Source organism: Marmota marmota, unplaced genomic scaffold (assembly GCF_001458135.2).
Source record: "Marmota marmota marmota unplaced genomic scaffold, marMar, whole genome shotgun sequence".
NCBI classification, from domain to species: domain Eukaryota; kingdom Metazoa; phylum Chordata; class Mammalia; order Rodentia; family Sciuridae; genus Marmota; species Marmota marmota.
This window is the reverse complement of record NW_025999977.1, coordinates 35,797,515-35,820,508: the sequence shown is the minus strand read 5'-3', so window position 1 is coordinate 35,820,508 and position 22,994 is coordinate 35,797,515. Positions and strand designations below refer to the sequence as shown.

Genomic DNA, 22,994 nt, shown 5'->3' with positions numbered 1-22,994 from the left:
AGATGGGGTCTTTCTGAGTTTCCCAAACTGTTTGAAGTGGCCATCCTTCTGCCTTAGCCTCCTAAGAGCTGAGATTATAGGCATGCACCACTGTGCCTGGCATGTTACTTAATTTTTAAGTTTATCCCAACTTAATTTTGTTCTTTGTGTGGGTTGCTATTTGCATAATGTAATTTGAAAGCATTTTTCGAAATAATTGGATTTTGAATCATCTTAAATAGAATGTAAATGATGATAATGCTGTATTCATAATAAAGTGAGAAATTATATTTATGCTCACTGTTGTTTATTAATTATTTTGCAGTTGATACATATGATTAGTTTATAAAATTATTATAATATACTTCCTGTTTTTAGGATGCAAAAACATTGATGTGTGAATTTTAAGCATAGTATACTTGTTTCTATTTGCATTTTTTCTTTGGTTAGGCTTTTTCTTTTAAATGCTAAAATGTATTCACTTACATTTCACAGTTATGTCATACAGCAGTGGTCTATTATATGTCAATATTGAAAGCATGTTGCTGAAAGTTTAAGTTTCAAAACAGATATCCTTTTGTTACTGGAATATCTGAGACTGGGGGCATGTCTAAAATCTTTGGACAAATGGTTCTACTTTTTTTTTTTTTTTTTTTTTTTGCGAGGGGGGAGAAGTGTACCTGGGATCGAACTCTGATGCACTCAACCACTGAGCCACATCCTCAGCCCTATTTTGAATTTTACTTAGAGACAGAGTCTCACTGTGTTGCCTAGTACCTCATCATTGCTGAGGCTGGCTTTGAACTCTACTCCTGCCTAGCCTCCTAAGCAGCTGGGATTAGAGTCGTGCAATTGCAAGCCCATTGTTCACATAATATTCATCGTAGACATTCCACCATTCTAGGCATCATTCACTGCATTACAGTAATTTGTCACTATCTTCCCTGAAGTATAGGGTTTGGTATGATTGGTATGGGTATTCTTTTTCTTAAATCAGCCATATAGTTCGATTAAATGGTTCATATTGAAGATGTGAGTAATATTTCTTATTACTTGCTGAATAACTTTGCATAGTTTTCAGTATTTAAAGCTCATTGGAGAACTTTGTGTATCTCTTTAAAATTTTACCTGTTTGATTTTTGCTTATGGTTTTAGCTTGTTCATTTTTCTTTCTTGATTTGGTTTGTAATGATGTGTATTGAAACTTTACCAAATGGCATTATTCTGAATAACAAGCCCTTTAAGCTATTGTATAATAATTTAGGTTTGTGTAATAGAATTAAAAGTAGGTAAGTTTTTTATAGTACCTGTCATAACCATCACAAGTCAAAATATCTGATTGAGGATTTGAATTTAACTTTGTTTTGTTGTGTTTAATTTTTTGTGATCATCTTTTTTACTTAGGCACAGCAACTTTTATCAGCGTGTTTAGAAAAGGTAGATGTTTCCAGTACAGAGGGTTATGATTTGTTCATCACACAGCTCAAAGATGGTTTAAAAAATACATCTCATGAGACTGCAGCAAACCATAAAGTTGCTAAGGTAAGAAACAAAAAAAAAATTTTTTTTTACCTTGTTTGGGATTATAATAGAATGAATACCTCCATCCTTTTGCATTTCATTTCCCTTCTCTTCTGAAACTGTTCTTGTTGTAAATTTCTCTCTTTTTTGGGTACTGGGAATTGAACCCAGGGGCCCTTAACCCGAATCTCCAGCCCTTTTTAAAGTTTTCGTTAGAGACAGGGTTTTGCTATGTTATTCACACTGGCCTCAAACTTGTATCCTCATGAGTAGATGCAGTTACAGGTGTGTGCTATTGTGCCCTGCTAAGGCTTCTCTGAGTTGTAAATATAATATATAGAAGCCTTTTATACTGAAGGATATAAGGCCGATGATCAAAGCTAAATCTTTTTTCAAGTATGGTTGTAATTATACTAAATATTGAAATATACCTTACTTTATTTCACTGTATTTTGGGTATTTGCATACCAATCCTGAAATCATCTGCATTGTTGTTGTTCTTTTTTTTTTTTTTGTGTGTGTGTGTTTGTGTGATACTGGGGATTGAATGCATGGTTTCTGTACCACTGAATGCTTGTATTACTTTTGGTTTTGAGAAAAGGTCTTGCTAAATTGCCCAGTCTGGCTTTGAACTTGGAATCCTCCTATCTCAGCCTTTCAATTTGCTGGGATTACAGGTGTGTACCACCACATCTGGCTGATTTTTTAAAATCCTTGCATTGAATTTTATTTTGAGGTTGATTTTATTAATCCATACTCCATTAATGGAATGTTTTGTTTAGGAAAGCAGAAACCGTACTATGAATTTCTGCAGAGGGAATTTTTTTTTGTGAGGATTTGATTTACAGTTTTTGCGAACCGTAAAGTATAAAGGACATCCTGAGTAACACAGAGATGGTAACTACAGGAAGCAGCTTGCATTTCTGTATAGAAGAACAAAGAGAAAGAGGTTAGGATAATCAGAATCTAGACGCTTAGAGAATAGACTCCATGGATCTGGACTTAGACTTCTGTGGAGAAAGTGCTCGGAGGAGGACCTTGTTGAATTGGGACTCAGTCTCTGAAGAGAGGTGCTATGTAGCTGATGGTAGTACCTTTAAGGGAACTCTATGAGACCCCTTTTGGGAATGTTAAAAAAACAAAACACAAATGGTGAGACTGCCCAGAATCAACTCCTACCACCAGGTTGTTCCCTGAATCATTGGTGATAATAATGACTCCTAATACCAAGGAACAAGTCTTTCTCCCTTCATCACACTTTCTAGTTTCTCTTCTGTTTTCCTGTCGACAGGAAACTGACAAGAAATATATTTGCCTCAGCCCCAATATGATAGAGCAGAAGCTGAGAGACATCAATTTAATAATTGGCACAGTCTGCTCTGTCTCCATACATAGTTTATATTTCTTATTTTTTCCCATATACAGTTTCTAAATGAGCTTAGTTGGTAGAGTGCTTGCCTCGCATGCACAAAACCCTGGGTTTGATCCCCAGCATCACAAAAAACAAAACAAAAGCAAAACAAACAAAACAACAACAGCACATACACACAGAAAGATCATACTTTTTTTTTTCATAACAAGATGCATTGATCCTTGTTACAAGGAAAGATTCTCTATTCTAGAAAAATGAGACAAAAAGTTTCAACAGATATTTTACCCTCCCCTAGATGATATTAACTACTTCTAAAATTTAGTCATGGTCTTACTATTTAGGTAACAGAACTGAGTTACTTAAAGATTAAATTAACAACACAAAAAAATCATATATATAACACCGTTATGTTTTTATGTGTGTAGTATTGTCATTCCTGAACAATCTGAATCTTCAGTGTTGCTGTGTTTTTTAGGTTGTTGTAATTTTTCATAAACTTTTACCATTGAACACAGAAGTACTCTGAGGCATCCTAGAAAATCTCTTGGGTTTTATCTAAGTTCTCTTTGCCTTTTAGTCAGAATCAACCCAATATCCCCTTGTTTGTGTTTCAGTCAAACAAGGTATGACGATGTGAACTTTCTTTCACCATGATAAACCAGGCTAGGGGTATGTCTTAGGGGGAATAGCCAGCTTTTATTTGACCAATAGAATAAATGCTTCTTTGCTTTTCATAGCAGTTTCAACACCTAGTTCAATGGAATCATTGTTGTAACCCTGGTAAAATATTCCTGCTTTAGGAAGTAAGACCTATAGAACTTAAGAAAGAAAGAAAGGGGTAAGGGTTGTGGCTCAGTGGTGAGGCACTGGATTCAATTCTTAGCACCGCATCTAATTAAAAAATAAAGGTCCATTGAAAACTAAAAAAATATTAGGAAGAAAGAAAGAAAATCTGAATGGCTTTTATTAGGTATAATAGGGATCATGCTGGGAGAAACGATATTATGATATTTTTTTTTGTTGATTTGAAGCGTGTACTTCATCTAGTGATGTGGAACTCCAAACTTCTGGTGTCTCTCCCAGTTAGTGTTGAAAATGAGTTGTTAGTAGGCTGTGTACATATATTGCACTTTTCTGTCAGGCCAACTCCTTCTGTATGTGATAAGATCAGTAAGTTTTATGGGCAATAGTCCATTATTGCAATTTTGTTTTCTTTGAAATGCTTTCCTTGGTCAGAAGGAAAGTTGTCTGGGGTACCATTATGGTGCATAAGACATTCTGTTAGTCATTCCACCTGCAATGATATAATGGCAGAAGTGTTGTGGGCAGAACAGGTGAATGCACTATCAACAATGCACATCTGTTACAATGAAGAGAAATTGCTGCCTAATATATGACTGAAGGATTCCTGTATAGGTGCCCCGCTATCAGATAGCTGGCTGTTCCCCCTAAGTCATACCACTCTCTTGGTTTGTGTTGGTGAAAGGAAGTTCATGTTGTCATACCTGGCCTTCATCTTTTGCCATGGCCTTTTGTGTACAGGACCATTGAATAGTACTGGCTGTGGAGAAGGCTGACTGATGTGTAGATTACACACACACACACACACACATATATACATATAATCATTTCCTCTTGTATTGGTGTCTTTTGCAGAGCATTCATATTTCACAAATATTTTCATACTGTTTATTGTTGAAATTTGTCTGTAGACTTTTACCCTTGGCGTCCTTGTTAACAGTCTTCTATTTCTGATATTTCCAAGTGCCTTACCATCGAGCCAACACATAAGCTGTTAGTCATTGAGGATCTTCACTTCTGGCCAACTTTTAACAAATGGGTTGAAGTAGTATCCAGTGAGATTTACTTTTTTCCTTCTGATTGGTGCAATAATTCTGTAGTCATCACACGTGGATGATACCAGCATCTTGTGCAAAACCATCTGTGAATCAGGGCCAAGGTTGTTTCCCCCTCAGATTATCTCATCATAAGGAGTTCCCTATGAAGCTATCAATGTGGAACAAGGGGGAAACATGCAGTAGTAGTAGTTATTCTAGAAGTCTGAGCCACTTGCTTTTATTCAACTTGTGCCTTTTTAAGACTTTCTCAAGACTGATCTCTTTAAGACAACATATGAAAGAACTTGTTGCTCATGCCCCAAATTATGGTTTGGTATATCAGATAACACCTAGTTCATGATGGGATTAATGTATATCTGGGAAGAAGCCAGGGACTTTCTCAATATAGTTATTTCCATGAGTGGGCACAGTTTTGCTTTAAGACTCTAGCATTCAGTTTTGGAATTGTCCCAGTTCAGGTTGCCAGAGGCTCTTTACAGCAACAGAATTTGCCACAGAAACTTTTTTTTTTTAATTATTTTTTTTTTAGTTGTAGATGTACACAGTATCTTTATTTTTTATTTATTCATTTTTATGTGATGTTGAGGATTGAACCCAGTGCCTCACAAGCGGTAGGAAGTGTTCTACCACTGAGCCACAACCCCAGCCCGCCACAGAGGCTTTTAGTGTCATTGTCATTTAATTTGCTCTTAAAGTAAAAATGTTAGAGCATCTTGAACTATGAAGTAGACTTGTTGCAGAACTTCTCGACTGTGCCCCACTTAAAATTAGCAACCTTATGTACTGCTTGATGTGTAAGGTCAGTGTAGCAAGTTTTGATAGGCTAAATATTGGCTCCAAGATTGACTTAAACCTACTAAGCATCCTGTGTTTTATTATCTGAGTGGTTTTATAAGCTGTAGCAAGTTGTCTTTCACCTTGGAGAGAATATACTGAAATGTTTAGTCTACTTAATCTCTGTAAACTTGACCACAGTTGCAGGACTGTGAGTTTTTTTCTGGAAACTATTGATCTTCTCTGCAAGTATCTTACTAAAGCATAAATTTCTAGTTAACTTTCTCCTTATCACCACCAGTGCAAGTGATCTACAAGATGTTAGGATGATTAGAATTTCTGCAGATTACATTATGGGTATGGTAAAGAACATGAGATAGAGTCCTGGGGTTAAGATTATGAAGATCTATTGTTGTTCCTGCCAGGTAAAAGCAGACTTTTTGGGTAAGTCCTTAATATCAATATATAACTGCCTACCAGAATCTAGGAAATTTGTTGATTTGCTTCAATAAAAATGCCTCATCTGGGACAGCACCTGCATTTGACTTTGCCACCTGGTAGTTTACAATCCAGGGTCATTCTTTAAACTCTATTTACATTCTGCATAGGCAAAACAGGCTAGTTAGATGGAGATGAGACTGGGTGATCACCATCATTATCTTTCAAGTCTCTTATAGACACATTAATCTCAGAAATTTTCATAGGAATATGGTAATGCTGTGGCATATCCTAGTGGAGAAGGATAATTCTAGTGATGGCTTCTTGACCTTTCCTACTTTAATGGTCCTCAGAGTGGAGCAAAGAGCTAATGTGCAGATTTTTCCAGTTGCTTTTTCTCTAGATCTTCTAATTAAGCATTCAGGAACTATAGAACTAACTACAGTGTGGTTTTGTAGACTTATAGTTCTCTGAGACAGCTTTGTGCCTGTTAATCATACAATTGTTGTAAGTGTTTAGTTTGATGACCACATCATGTTTTAGGTCAGTTCAGAGCCACTTTTTTGTAATGCCTGAAAGACTAGTACAGTCACTTGTGGTGAATGCCCACAAGTCTCTTTGGCAAAAACTCAGAGTATGATTTATATTATATAGTTGGGGTATTATCATAGTACCCCTTTTCAAGGGAAGGCAGCCTACCTTTCGATGAAGAGGCTTTGTATCTATGAACAGGCTAGATATAGAAATCTGGTGAAATGTTCTTATTTTTTTATTATTTTGTGGCAGTTCAAGTCATATTTTTGGTCATAAGTTTTTCCAGTTACAAAGGTGTAAATAGTAATTTGCTAGACTGCCTAGAGTATACTACACAGAGTGGAAACCATTCCAACTTATCTAAGCACAAGATGTAAAGATGAAATTACTTTATAGACTTATTTCTTTGGGAGAGAAATATTTAGCTTTAAAAAAATAATAAAAAAAATAAATCTAACTATTGTAGTGCTGGGGATTGAATCCATGGCCTTGTGCATACAAGGCAAGTGTTCTACCAACTGAGCTATATTCCTAGTCTCATATTTAGCTTTTTTTAGTCCAGTTTTTTTCTTTTACTTTTTTTTTTCTAGCTGTGTGACTTCTTTAGTTATTAGAATATTAAATAATTGGGGGCTGAGGTTGTGGCTCAGTGGGAGAGTGCTTGCCTAGCATGTGTGAGTCACTGGGTTTGATTCTCAGAACCGCATACAAATAAATGAATACAGGTCCATCAACAACAACAACAAAACAATATTAAATAATTGGGGGGCTGGGGTGATGGCCCAGCAGTAGAGCTCTGGTCTAGCACATGTGAGGCCCTGTGTTCGATCCTCAGCACCACATAAAAATAAATAAATAAAATAAAGGTATTGTTTCCAACTACTTCCAAAAAATAAAAAAATGTTTAAAAAAATAAATAAATAATTGGGATAGACATTTATTGTATATTGTTTTTAGTGAATTTGGGCTGAAAATTCAAGTCTGTGTGACTTCAAAGCCTATGCCTTTAGCTACTCACTGGATTATGATGATGACAGCAACAAAAACATATGCATGGGCTAGGGATATAGCTCAGTTGGTAGAGTGCTTGCCTTGCATGCACAAAGCTCTGGGTACCCCAGTACCACCACAAAAAAAAGAAAAAAGAGAAAACAAACAAACAAACCCAAAAGCATTTGCTAAGCTGGGCTGAATACTCATGTACACCAGTAATAGTAATTGTTCAAAAATATTCTTATGAATGGATATATCTGTGTACTTTGTTCTTTAATGTTATGTTTATACAAGGTGAATATGGAAAATGACAGATGCTTTTAGTATCATTTAATTGTGGTAGGATATAAAAGAAAATTGCTACCATTCAGTTTTAAACCGTCTTTTTCAGGGTAATTAGTTGAGGTTTTATTAAAATTTTTAAAAAATTAAAAATAATTTAAATTGATAAATAATTGTATATATTTATGGGATATGGTATGATATTTTGATATATGAATACATTGTGAAAAGATTAAATGGAACTAATTGACATTATCTTACCATTTATCATTCCTTTATGGTGAGAATGTTCAAAATCTGCTCTTCTAGCAGTTTTTGAAATATACATTATTATTTGAGCTCATCATGTTCTAATGTCACCGAAATTTATTCTTTGACACTTTGTACCCTTTGACTAACATCTCCATACACCCACCTCAGCTTCTGGTAACTACCCATCTACTCTCTGCTTCTAGGAGTTAAACTGTTTTGGGTTCTGCATTTGAGATCATGCAGTATTTATGTTTCTGTGCCTGGCTTACTGCACTTAGCATAATGTCCTCTTGGTTTCTCCATGTTGTCACCAATGGCAGAACTTCCTTCTTAACTGCTGTATTCTGGAGTACTACATTTTTTTAATTGTTCATCTATTGTGGACAGTTTGCTTTCATGTTTGACTTGTTTCAATAAGAGGTTTTTTTTTTTTTTAAACATAACAGTAAACTCCTTCTGTCAATAATAAACTAATGCAGTAAACCTATTTGAGGGTGATAATCTTATCAAATAAAGAATTAGGTTAAGTCGTGATTTTTGGTTAAATTGTTGAGTATGTTTCCTTTGCTTATTTTCTTTCAGTGGGCCACAGTTACATTTCATCTTCCTCATCATGTGTTGAAGTCCATTGCCAGTGCCATTGTAAATGAACTCAAGAAAATAAATCAAAATGTTGCTGCCTTACCTGTGGCGTCCTCAGTGATGGACAGATTGTCTTACCTCTTACCTAGTGCACGTCCAGAACTTGGAGTGGGGCCAGGCCGTTCTGTAGACAGGTATGAGTTTTGCTTACAAAGAGAGGTGATAGATTGAATTTTTAGTTTTTGGATTAACTAAAAATTACTATCAAATGTGATTATGATAAAAAACTTAAAAATATTTTGAAAACTTGATTCATATAAACAAAGTCATCGTAACTATTCAAAATGTAAGAATTACTTTGCTATTGATAAAATATTGTGCCCTTTGAGATAATTTTTAAATTCTAACAAATTTAAAAAATGATTAAAAACAAAATGTTGTTAGCTATTATTTTCTAAAGAAAAACAATGAAGAATTAATATCTGTCCTTTCCTGGATTCAAACAGTATTGTAAAAATCATAGCTCAGTGATCATTTTCTTCAGGAGATTTATTGAGGCTCTGTTTTGTGTAAAATGAAAGAAAGAGCATTTCTTTAACAACTTAAATGATGTGCTATTTGAAATGATATCTGTCAGATTCTGTTAAAAGTACTAAAGTTTTAGCTGAGCAGAGTAGCAGTGAGATGTAATCCCAGCTTCTTGGGAGGCTTAGGGAATAGTAGCACATATTTGAGGCTCGCCTTACCACCTTAGCAAGACCCTGTCTCAAACAAAAAGAAAGGGAGGAAAAAAAAGAAAATAAAAGGGAGAAATAAAAGAAAAAAAATGGAGGTGTGGGGGACAAGTGATAGATATATACCCTAAAGTGGTAAAGTGCCCTGGATTCAATCCGTAGTAGGTACTAAAGTTAGGTATGCTTTACTGTAGTATAAAATGTAACAGGTTTTTTTTTGTACCAGGAATTGAACTCGGGGGCACTCAACCACTAAGCCACATCCCTAGTCCCCTTTTTTTGTATTTTGGAGACAGAGTCTCACCGAGTTGCTTACTGCCTCGCCTTGCTGAGGCTGGCTTTGAACTTGCCTTCCTACTGTCTCAGCGTCCTGACTGCTGGGATTACAGGTGTCTGCCACCATGCCTGGCTAAAATGTAACGATTTTCATTAGATAGATGTTCACATCTGCTTTTTCATGTAGCATTTTACATGTGCACATTTCCATTGAATGGGATTTGAAACTGTCTAGGCATTTAAAAATATTATTTTTGTAGTTGTAGATGGATAACACCTTAATTTTGTTTTTTTTTCATGCAGTGCTAAGGATTGAACCCAGAGCCTCAGACATGCTAGGCAAGCTCTTTGCCACTGAGCCACAACTCCAGCCCTATATACATTTTTGTGAAGTAATTCATGCTGATGTTACCAAAGGCACTATAAAATGAATTCACTTTAAAAAATTAAAAAATAATTTTTTTTTTTAGTTGTAGATGGACACAATACCTTTATTTAAAGTGTATCAACATTTAATAGTTTATCTTTTGGCAAACTGTTACTTTGCTTAGTTTTCCTATTTGTGTTTGTTAAGTGGTTTTATTACATAAATGACTCAGTAATTACATTAACTATCGAGAAGAATATTATATTCTAGAGCAATATTGCTGTCTCTATCTTTTTGGACAAAATATAGAGATTGTTGCTTTTAAATTGAGTTTCAGGTGATAATTGATATAACTGTCCATGAAATATGCTTTAGAATATGTTTGGAAATGGGAGAAAGAAAAAATACATAATTTGAACAAGCTTTTCTTATCTAAGAGCAATGCCTATAGTGATATCATAAAACATGCATCCCTGCAGAACTATTTTCTTTGCAAATAGTTGCAGGGTTTCTTTTTAAAGAAATCAGTTGAAGCTGTGATAAATGTCATATTTTGGGAAATGCATTCATCAGATAGGATTTTCATTGTTTTTGGGAATGTTAAAATGTCCCGAGTACTAATTTTTTGGGGCGGGTACCGGGGATTGAATTTAGGGGCATTCAACCACTGAGCCATATTCCTAGACTTTTTTTTTGTTTGTGTTTTATTTATAGATAGGGTCTCACTGAGTTGCTTAGCGCCTCGCTTTTTGCTGAGGCAGGCTATGAACTCATGATCCCCCTGCCTCAGCCTCCCGAACCACTGGGATTATAGGCATGCGCCACAGTGTCCAGCTCCGAATACTAATTTAATGTAGTGTTTGTTTCATTAAAAATGAATTGCAGGGGGCTGGGGCTTGCCTTGCACACATGAGGCACTGAGTTCAATCCTCAGCACCACATAAAAATAAATATAGTATGTCCAAAAAAACCCAAAAGAGTTAAAAAAATGCAGAATCTTATGAGGACTTATTTTTTTTTGCTACCGAGGATTGAATCCAGTGGCACTTAACTACTGAGCCACATCCCTAACCCTTCCTATTTTTATTTTGAGCAGCATCTCACTTATTTGCTTAGGGCCACAGTAAATTGCTGAGGCTGGCTATGAACTTGTGATCCTCCTGCTTATCCTCCTGAGTCTCTGGAATTATAGGCATGCACCATTATGAGGACTTTGGTGAACTTGGGTCTGTTGAAGGTTGAGTTAGAGTCTAGTGGTAGTATAAGTAAATGAGACTGGTTTTGTGTTCTAGGAGCAATTCTGAAGATTTATAACCTGTGAATGAAAATGGTTTTCTAACCCATAAGATTTTTTTTTTTTTTTAAATAATGGATTGAACCCAGGGCCTTGTGCATGTTTGACAAATCCTGAACCATTAAGACCTCCTCCTACCTTTTTTAAACAAAATTTTTAAGTTGTTGATGGACCTTTATTTTATTTTTTTATACGTGGTACTGAGAATTGAACTCAGGGCCTCACACATGCTAGGCAAGTAAGGAGCCCCAGCCCCAGCCCATCCTTCTACCCTTTTTAAATCCAGAATACAATTATGTGTAAATATAAGCTCGCTAGTAAATATTATAGAAAATTGTGTACTAATTAATTTGAGGGAAGAATTTAAGAGAACTATGTATCTGGTCTCTTTTTGATGACTTTTACCTCTTTGTCCTTTTTTCCCCCTTGCTGTTATCAGTTACAAGTTTGTGTTAGGAAGAGTAACTTGTTCTTATCAGTAATTTCTTTACTTGAATCCCTTTGGACTTGACTTTAAAAAGTCAAACTATTAAAAAATAGTCTTGTGCTTTTAAGTTACAGTTTAGTTCCAAGTAAGCTAGTATATTTTAATATGAAAACCTGTGAGGATTTAATTTTTTGATAAATCCCTGGAGAGTACTGTTTTTCCTGGGAAAGGATTTCTATGGTCAAAGAACAGAAAATTGCTTTCTACTTAAAAAAACAAAGGGGCTAGGGTTGTGGCTAGGGCTAGTATGTGTGAGGCATTGGGTTTTATCCTTAGCACCGCATAAACATAAATGAATAAAAATAAAGGTATTGGCTAGACTTAGTGCTGCATGCCTATAATCCTAGCGGCTTGGGAGGCTGAGGCAGGAGGATCATGAGTTCAAACCCAGCCTCAGCAAAAGCAAGGTGCTAAGCAACTCAGTGAGACCCTGTCTCTAAATAAAATACAAAACAGGGCTATGGATGTGCTTCAGTGGTTGAGTGCACCTGCGTTCAATCCCTGGTACCCCCCCAACCCCAAAATAAGTGAAGGTATTGTGTCCATCTAAAATTAAAACAACAACAACAACAATAACAAACAAATGAAAAGCAAATCAAAATAAAATAACACTTCCTCAGTATATTTGAGGAAAAAAACTCACTATTACTTTGGTTGCAGTTTTATTCAATTATGCAAAATTTGGCATGTGTTGAAAGCATGGGGCTTTCTGCCTTTTCATTTTCACATTTTCTGTTTTCTGCTTGCTAATTGCTCAAAATTGGCTAATTTAGTCTACCTGTGGAATCATTTAACAGCAATACCCACTGATCAGATTTTGTTTTTCCCTACTCTGTTTAAGAGAAAGTCCTAAAGTGATCATTTTTAGTTTAAAATTTAAATTTATTCAGTAGACCATTTCCAGTTTTTGTTGAACTCTGAAAAACGTTTCTGCATGTTAAATAGGAGTTTCTCTATATTTTGATGCCTAAGTTCAATTATATGATATATGTTTACTTTTAGATCATTGATGTATAGTGAAGCTAATAGACGGGAGACATTTACCTCATGGCCTCATGTAGGCTATAGGTGGGCACAACCAGATCCCATGGCTCAAGCTGGATTTTATCATCAGGTAAGAAACACTATCAAAAATATTTTTTTCCATATGCCATTGTTATCTTCAGTAAAATAATCAACATTTTAGTAATTTTTTCAAAAACTTATTTTGTGTATTCTAGATATGTGCCTGTTTGTATACATATATGTGAGTTTTGATTATGATGTATAACCTTTGTATGATGTTGACTGGCAATAATATTTCCTGTGTTCTGTATTGCTTATGAAAAGGAAAAATCTATTGTTAAAAGTAACTAAGAATTTAATTACTTCATATTTAAGTATTTTCTTTTAAATTTGATATAAAATTTAAGCACCAAATTGGCAGTATTTTCTGGCTTGCTTTTTGGAAAATATTCTCTTTGGATAAGTATTTTATTTTTAGATTTTGACTTTCATTCATAACAGTAGTAGAAGCTTAGGGTAATCACAGTTGCTCTTGGAATTTAAATTTTGAGATAAAAATTATTCATATACCAGATAATTATAGAGGCAGCATTGCTGATAGTACAGTACAACAGTTATTGAACAGTTGATTAAGAAGTTATGTAGGCATTTATTCCAGTGTTGTAATGGTGTATATGCAGTTTTTTGTGTGTGTGTGTTGATAGAGGAACAATTTAGTCAAGAAAAAAACAGTTAGTTGTATTCAGGAAAAGAGAGGGGTGTACAGTGTAATGATTAGCATGATAGAAAGATATGAGGATGGGGCATTATAGAAATCTTCACTGAACTGAAGTAGAGGGAAGGCAAGAAAAATTATTTTAGCTTCTTTCAAGTAATAGTGTATTTCAGCTGAGTAGTATAGAATGTCTTACCATTAATTTACTAAGAAATGTCAATTTGTGCAAAACATGCTTATTCAACTGTAGAATTCAGGAAATATTTGTTATAGCTATTTCACAGAGATTTGGAAAGATGATTATTCTTTTTATTCTAATATTCAAGTGTTTTGAGTACCTTAATGGAAACCCCCCAAACCAAGTATTGCAAGTTTTCTTCAAAATGGTCAAATTTCTAGTAAAAATAAGTTTGGAGCTGGGTGTCATGGCAAATACTTGTAATCCTAGGGGCTCAGGAGGCTGAGGTAGGAGGATCACGAGTTCAAAACAGCTTTAGCAAAAGCGGGGTGCTAAGTGACTCAGTAAGATCCTGTCTTTAAATAAAATACAAAATAGGGCTGGGGATGTGGCTCAGTGGTAAAGTGCCCCTGAGTTCAATCCCTGGTACCCGCCCCCCCCCCAAAAAAAAAAAGTAATATTGGAGACTGGTCAGTTAGAATCTCTGTAATTATTTCCCTATAATAAGTATTGAATGTGCACATTTTTTTCTAACAGCTTACCTTCTTCTAATTTGGTGTTATTTTCGAAGTCTCTATTGGGCTGGGGATGTAACTCAGTAATAGACTGTGTCCTTTGTGTGCACAAAGCCCTGGGTCAGTCCCCAGTACCACGGTCCATGTCATCCCCCCTCCTCCCTCAAGATAAAAAGGATCTCTCTTAAGGGCTGCCCTGTTATTTTTTTCTTTTGAGTTATTGTTGTTCATTACAATTCGTCTCAGAAAAGAGATCAGATCAAAATTTTCCTATAATCTCCTGCCTGTGTTAGGGACTGATTATTCTTAGTCTCTTAAAATGTGTAATAAATTCTACTGATTATTCTTAGTCTCTTAAAATGTGTAATAAATTCTATCTTTAAAGTAAGTGCTCAAATATGTATATATTTATTTATGATCCTGGAGATTGAACCCAGGTGTACCTAACCAACTAGTCACATCCCCAACCCCCTTTCTTAAATTTTTTTTTTTTTAGTTGTAGTTGGACACAATACCTTTATTTTATTTATTTATTTTTATATGGTGCTGAGGATTCAAACCAGGGCCTCGCATGTGCTAGTCAAGTGCTCTACCACTGAGCCACAACCCCAGGTCCCCCAACCCTTTTTAAAATATTTTATTTAGAGACAGCGTCTTGCTAAGTTGCTTAGTGCCTTGCTAAGTTGCAGGGGCTGGCTCTGAACTTTCTATCCTCCTGTCTGAACCTCCTGACCTGCTGGAATTGCAGATGTGTACCACTGCACCCAGCTCAAATATATTAATATTGGTTTTCAGTTATAATTGAAATCATGTTTTGTCATCAGAATTTTATATATTTGAGTACTAACTGTATAGAAGCAAAATTTTTAAACATATATAGATATATATTTATTTTAATTATTAAATTATAATTTATATGGTAGTTTTTATCATTAATAGAAATACTTATTGAAATAAATATTATAAAATACTTAATTTTTTGATATGTATATATCAAAATCTGACTGAAATATATAGCATTTTGTTCCATATATCTTAAAGAATATTGGATGAATTAGGTCAACTAGCTTCCTTTGTTCTTACATATTTGTTTCAAAATCGGTTTTTATAAATAAATTGTACTAGTTCTTTTCATACACAGCACTGTAATTCAAATACTTCAGTAGTACAAATATAGGGTAGTAGGTCAGGAATTGAGTATGTGTGTGTTTTCATGTTTGATTTTGTGATTATTTTCTGATGAAACACTGCTTTTCATATAAAATGTCTAATTCTTAAACTTTTGGAGTTTCAGTGAGTTGTTGGGACCTGATAGTATAGGCTAACTCAGTATAGAGTTTTACTTAAAATTAAGTAACTCTTAAAAAAGAGTTTGTATTAAAAATCTATTTAAATAATGATTATTAATCTTTTCTGTGTGGGTGTCTGTCTGTGTTTGTCTGCCTCTCTCTTTCTCCCTTTCTTTCTCTCAATAATTTTGCAGCCTGCCTCATCTGGAGATGATAGAGCCATGTGTTTTACTTGTAGTGTGTGTCTCGTTTGTTGGGAACCAACTGATGAACCTTGGTGAGTCTAATTTTTCTAAGCCTATAATTACAGGCTGTTAGTTGTATAAATGTACTTATTAATTTTAGTTTTCTGGGTTGATATAAAATAATCTTGAAATTTTACTGCATTTCATTTTTGCCATTGTTCTAAGAGAATGAGGTGGCCCTGTCTATATTCTATCACGTCATTTGGCATACAGTGTCTCTGAGGCCTATTCTTTTTTTTTTTTTTTAAATGACTACATGACAATTTTTTTTTTTTAAAGAGAGAGTGAGAGAGAGAGAGAGAGAGTGAATTTTTTAATATTTATTTTTTTAGTTTTGGCGGACACAATATCTTTTGTTTTTTTGTATGTGGTGCTGAGGATCGAACCCGGGCCGCACGCATGACAGGCAAGCGCTCTACCGCTTGAGCCACATTCCCAGCCCCATGAGGCCTGTTCTTTCCAAAATCTCTACGTGGGAGAAATGCCAAATAGAACTAGGCTGTGGCCAAAAACTAGGTAAAATGAACTCTAGAGTGATTAACTTGAGCAGTTTAATCTCTAATCTGTTGAGCGAATCTGTCAGTAGGGAATCCCATTGAGGAGGACCTTATAGTATGTATGTCTAATTTTGATGTAATTTTAGGGAGTATCTGATGTCTTCAAATTCTGATGCATGCAATTTTAGAACCTGGATAATTAGAAGTTATATTTTGGAACCTCATTTTCACTATTCTGAGGCTTTATTAATAGAAATAATAATAATAGCAAATATTAACACGTGTGTGTGTGTGTGTGTGTGTGTGTTTGATACTGGGGATTTAACCCAGGAGCACATTATCACTGAGCTTCATTCCCCAGCCCTTTTTATTTTTTATAAATTTTGAGACAGGGTCTCACTAAGTTGTTCAGGGCTTTGCTGAGTTGTTGAGGCTGGCCTTGAACTTGTGAGCCTCCTCTCTCAGCCTCCTGAGTCACTGGGATTACAGGAGTGCACTGCCATGCCCGACCAACTTTGTATATTTTTAATTCATTTAATTTTCTCATTGATCTTTCTAGTAGGTATTGTTATCATCTCCATTTTATGTGAGAGATCTGAGAATATTCCCTAATTATTGTCACTCTGTTAGATAGGAATTACCATTTTAAATTGAAGAAAATATCATTTGCTCAAGGACAAATGAGTAGTAAGTGATTGAACCATTTTTTTGTTTTAAGATGTCATTTTGTACTAAAATTAATAGTCTCTGAATGTTCATCAGCTTGTGTGAATGAATTGAAACTGGTAAAGCCTATACATTTGGATCAGTCTGAACTGGAAAATACTATATGAGAAATTCATGTTGCATTATTTACAGACTTAGTTGACCAATTTCAGATTTAAGTTTTTGTTTGGGACTCATTTCTTTCTATAGAAGCAAGCAGGCTTTTTGCCTGTCTGTCTCACATGCTCTATTTACATATATATACATATGTGTTTGTGTTCATGTATATATGTGTGTGTGTGAGTGTGTGTATGTATATATAATTTCTAAAGACAGTCATCAAAAAGTTACTTAACCTTTACTTGAAAAATTATACCATGATTTTATAGAATATAATCTTGTAAATTTTTCTGTGGGAAAGTGGATTTAAATTTTCTACTTGGGCTGGTCAGAATCCTTTTTTAGCAGCAGGGTCGGGGGTATTATCAGGGATTGATTGCCTTGATGATTCCCCCTTTTCTTTGGTCTAAATTTGGGGATTCCTCAATTTCCTAAATTTGTGGGGTCTCTGAATGCCTGGAGTCATGCTCTAAATGGATGGAAGGGGATTGGCAGAGGCTGTGTAGCTGAGCTGGGGTACTTTTTGAATTTATAAGGGAGAGAAGGGACAGTCTGAAAGGGGTAATGCCACTCTCCTATTTTGATGATAGGATTAATAGAGTTAGTTTGGAAGGAGATTGAATTCTTAAAAAGAAAAAAAGAATTACCTAGTAATTCTGCTCCTACTTATCTGCCCTAGGGAATTAATTGCCTTAATATGCATGGAGGCATAAAATAGATGGCTATTGTAGCAAAAAACTGGAAGCATCTTTTTTTTTTTTAATTGATTTTATTTTTTAAATACATGACAGTGAAATGCATTCTTAAATGCCCGTCAGGAGTGGAATAGCCAAATAAAATACAATATGTTCATGTGATAGACATGATCCAACAATTAAAAGGAATGAACACTGTGATATTTGTTATAATCACTAATAACTTTCCAATATATTGTTAAAAAAATAGTTTTTTAGCTGTTGATGGATCTTTATTTATTCATTTATTATATGTGGTACTGAGAATTGAACCCAGTATTTCACACATGCAAGGCGAGTGCTTTACCACTGAGCCACAATCATAGCCCTCTAATACATTCTTGTATCAAGGAAATGATTATAGAATGATTTGTTTAATGACATTGATTTATATAAAGTAATCAAAAACCCTTTGTGTACATATATATGTAGACTTATAATATATATATATATATATATAAATATTTATTTTTTAGATGTAGATGGACACAACACAATGCCTTTATTTTTATTTGGTGCTGAGGATCAAACCCAGGTCCCACCTGTGCAAGGTGAGCGCTCTACTGCTGAGCCACAATTCCAGCCTGTATAAAAATATTTTAAAGGGGCTGGGGTTGTGGCTCAGTGGTAGGGCATTTACCACGTGTGAGGCACTGGGTTTGATCCTCAGCACCAAATTAAAAAATAAATAGATAAAGCAAAGTTTAAAAAAATATTTTAGAAATATATAAGTTGGTTGGTCCTGGTGGCTCATGTCTGTAAACCCAGCTACTTGGGAGTCTGAGGCAGGAGGGTTACAAGTTTGAGCCCAGCCTGAGCAATTTAGCAAGACCTTGTCTCAAAATAAACTAAACTAAAATAAAAATGGACTGGGAATGTAGCTCAGTGGTAGATTACCTACAGGTTCAATCCCTATTTCATAAACAATAGCAATAAAAAAATGTCAGTTGAATTCATAATAATGGTTACCTGGACTTGGGATAGGGGATGACTAGGATAAGATAACTGAAGTTCCGGACTGGGTTGTAGCTCAGTGATAGAGTGCTTGCCTCCCATGTGGAAGGCACTCGGTTCAATCCCCAGCACCACATGAAAATAAAATAAAAGTATTATTTTCATCTGCAACTAAAAAAATATTAAAAAAGAAATAACTGAAGTTCATTTGGCTTTATTTTATATAGTCATGTGTAACTTGTGTAAGTAACATTTTAATAAAGAAGTTAAACCTCAGGGAAGATGAAAGGGTGAAAAAATACATTGGAATTTAGCTTGGAGGGAATTTGGTCCAAATATGTGCTTGGCAGTGAAATGTGAAAGGATTTATGGAAGACATCTGAATTTCAGATTACCCTGGATTTGTATATAGATACAGGTTAAGTTGTAGTTGCCATATAAAAAGAAATATGTATACCCTAAGTAATAAGTAATACCATGTTTTATGAGGGGGATTTTCTTTTCTCTCCCTTTCTTTGCTATGGAAATATACAAGTGGGTAAGGGAAAAGGTTTTTTTTTTTTTTTTGAAAGTAATAGGATCCTGACATTTCAAATACCTTATAATTAAAACTAATCAAAGTAAAAAAGTGGGCAGGGAAGCATGCAAGAAAAAAACGAAAACTAGAAAGAAATAATAAAGAAGTCACAAAGTTGGACAGATAATTTTTTTTTTCTGGGGATTGAACTCAGAGGCTCTGTCCTCTGAGCCACATCCCCAGCCCTATTTTGTATTTTATTTAGGGTCTCACTGAGTTGCTTAGCGCCTCGCTAAGTTGTAGGGGTTGCCTTTGAACTTGCCATCCTCCTGCTTCAGGGGAGCCACTGGGATTACAGGCCTGTGCCACTGCTCCAGGCTTTGAACAGATAATTTTTGAGTGTTAAAAGTTGATTCTGCTTTGAGTATTTGAAAAAAATTCTTAAAGTCATTATACCAGGTCTTGTTTTGCATTCCTAACCTTTTTTAAAATTCTTAAATGTTATGTTTCTTTATGGTTTTCTAGTAAACTAATTTAACATTTTAGTTTTGTGCAATAAGCAGTTACTTGAAAGAAGTACAGTTGTATCTCTCTATTTGTGAGGATTGGTTCTGGGACCCTCTGTGAATACCAAAATCTAAGGCTGCTCAAGTCCCTTTTTATTCACATATAACCTATTTACATTCTTACATGTAATTTTAAATTATTTTCAGATTACTTATAATATTTATATAATGTTATTGATATGTAAATAGTTGTCAATCTGTGCCTTTTAGGGCTTAATCACAAGAAAAAAGTCTGTATATATTCAGTACTAATGCAGTTTTTTCCCCAAATGTTTTCTATCCACTGATGATTAAATCCATAGAAGCAGATCCCATGGATATGGAAGTCAGCCTGTAGTGTATACTTTCTGAACATCAGAAATTTATAACATCTGAACCTCTTTTAGGTTTTTTGAAAAGGAATTTTATTTATGAGTTACTTGCCTGATTGTGTCTTACAGTGAATATGAAAGGTATATTTTTGTGTTTTAATATGTAATTTTATCCATATACTTGTTTTTAAATATTTTTTATCTGTATTCTTAAGAGATCTCTGTTTTCAGAGCATTAGTAAAAACTTTTTGACAGTAATTCCATTAATTGAGTTTTGTTTACTAGAAACTTTGTGATGTAAGTTGCATTTATTGATATCCTACTATATGTGATTTATAGTTGTGGTAGAGAATTGTAGGAAACCATTTTGAAGTAATATCAGGAGTTTAGACTGTTTTATCAATATGCTAATATAGCATGAATTATAGTACTGGTTTCTCAGTTTCCTTTGAGACTGACTTTTTGTGACTTGAGTTTTTTACAAAAAAGGAGCTGATCCTGAAGTTCTGTTTTTTTCCTAATAAGTCTTTATTTACTCTTGAGTTACACATGACAGTAGAATATATTTTGACATTTATGTGGAGTTCTGTTTTAATGTACTAGTTTAACTGCTTCGTTTTTCAGTAATCTTTTTATTTCTTAATCTGTGTACAGGTCGGAACATGAGAGACATTCTCCAAACTGCCCGTTTGTTAAAGGTGAGCACACACAGAATGTGCCATTGTCAGTCACACTTGCAACAAGTCCTGCACAATTTCCTTGTACGGATGGAACAGACAGAATATCTTGCTTTGGGTCTGGGAGTTGCCCCCATTTTCTAGCAGCTGCAACAAAACGAGGAAAGATCTGCATATGGGATGTTTCCAAACTCATGAAGGTATGCTTTATTTTTGAAGTAACAGATTCATAATTGAAAAAAAAATCAATTGTAAACTTAGGATTTTCATTTGTTTAGGTGCACTTAAAGTTTGAAATTAATGCCTATGATCCAGCAATTGTACAACAGCTTATTCTATCAGGAGAACCTAGCTCAGGAGTTGATTCAAGGAGACCAACTTTGGCATGGCTGGAGGATTCCTCTAGTTGCTCAGATATACCAAAATTGGAAGGAGATAGGTATGTGAATTTTTTTTTAGTAGTATTTATAAATGTTATAAGTTTTCTTTTAAAAATTTTTATGTTCTCATTTTTCTACCTAAAGGGGCATAGAAATTTATCAAGATTATAAAATTTTTCAGAATCAGAAAATAAATGTCAGAATTTATCAAAATTAGAAAATAAATGTCTGGGGGCTGGGGCTGTAGCTCAGTGGTAGAGCGCCTGCCTTGCACGTGTGAGGTACTGGGTTCAATCATCAGTACCACATAAAAACAAATGAAATAGGGGTATTGTGTCCAACTACAACTAAAAAAATAAATAAGTATTATTAAAAAAAAAAGTCTGGTCAGAAATCTGAAACCTGTGATTCTCAAAGAGAAATTTTCATTCAGAAATACTGTGGCCTGTAACCTGTAACTTTTTTTTCCTTTCTTATTTTCTGTCAGTTGGCAATAATTGCCATAAGAAAAATAAAGTTGATTGATTGTGGGTGTCGTTCAGTGGTAAAAGCGTATGCTATGCAGGTACAATGGCCAGGGTTTAACCCCCATACCAAAAGTGCGGTGGGGGTGGGAAAAAAAGCATAAAAAAATTAAATCCTTGGATTAGATTTGTGATTCACTTTTTAAAAATTAAATCTTCTCATAGAGCAGTTGAAACAAATGATTTGTTTCCCATTTTTCATTAGCACCTCAAAAATGGAAGTGAGGTTGTGTGTGGTGGTGCGCACCTGTAATCCCAGTGTCTTGGGAGTCTGAGGCAGCAGGGTGGCGAGTTCAAAGCCAGCCTCAGCAACTTAGCAAGGCCCTGTTCAACACAGTGAGATCCTGTCTCTAAATAAAATACAAAAGGGAAAAAAAGGGAAATAGGGCTGGGGTTGTGGCTCAGCGGTAGAGCACTTGCCTAGCACATGCGGGGCCCTGGGTTCAATCCTCAGCACCATGTAACAATAAATAAATAAAATAAAGGTATTGTGTTCAACTACAACTAAAAAATATTTTTAAAAAAAGGAAATAAAATTTTACTAATGAAAGTGAAATGACGTTAGATAAAGCAAGAGGACCTAATTATTTAAAACAATATACCATTAGTGAACAGGGAGTTGAGGCACCATAATCATTGATATAGAAACATTAAAATTGCTCTTCTAGATTCTCCTCTCAACTTCTCTGACAGGTAGCTGATTTTTGTGACTTCACTGATTTGTGTGGGGCAGGAGAGTCAAATTAAAATCCCAGTTCACCCACTTGTTTTCTATGAACTTCTGCAGTTATGACTGTGTACTGGGCCTGGATCACACAACAATGTTTGTGTGATTTCCCAAGGAGGCAGTAAGCCATTCAGTTGATGATATTGATGATAAGCAATACCTGCTATTACTGGTAAGAGGTTAGGTAGCAATGTGAAATGGAGGATGTTTAACTGTCATCAGATGTCTTTAGATACTGATGGTATCTACCAATTCATCTGCAGGGGCTTCTGATGTTACTGATTGGTGCTACATTTATTCAGCGATTTATTATTTTACTTCACAATCCCTTTTGGTGGCATGTACTTCATTACGAAGTATGTAAAATTTTATTAATGGGAATTATTTTATTATTGGGAAATTAATTTAGGAAGATTATCACTGTCTAGTTCCTCTTTGGTAATAGCTCGTGGAAATTATTGATAGTGGTGTGTGCTCGAGAACATACTGAATTAAAGCTTTGTGGTTGTTCTCAGTTACAAATTCATGTGAGAGTGATGGAAAAGCAGCTTGCTTTTGTTGTGTGAGGTTGGTTTTTTTTTTTTTTTTTT

The 22,994-nt window shown here is 34.9% G+C and overlaps 1 protein-coding gene across 1 annotated transcript in view; it reads left to right on the top strand.

Annotated features, from left to right (window-relative positions):
• Positions 1–22,994, top strand: part of Birc6 (baculoviral IAP repeat containing 6) — a 236,225-nt gene that overhangs the window by 23,653 nt on the left and 189,578 nt on the right. Inside the window, 6 exon segments of the mRNA XM_048804575.1 lie at positions 1,384–1,521; positions 8,587–8,780; positions 12,747–12,858; positions 15,641–15,723; positions 20,751–20,973; positions 21,052–21,212. Coding sequence (XP_048660532.1) covers positions 1,384–1,521; positions 8,587–8,780; positions 12,747–12,858; positions 15,641–15,723; positions 20,751–20,973; positions 21,052–21,212 — 911 coding nt within the window.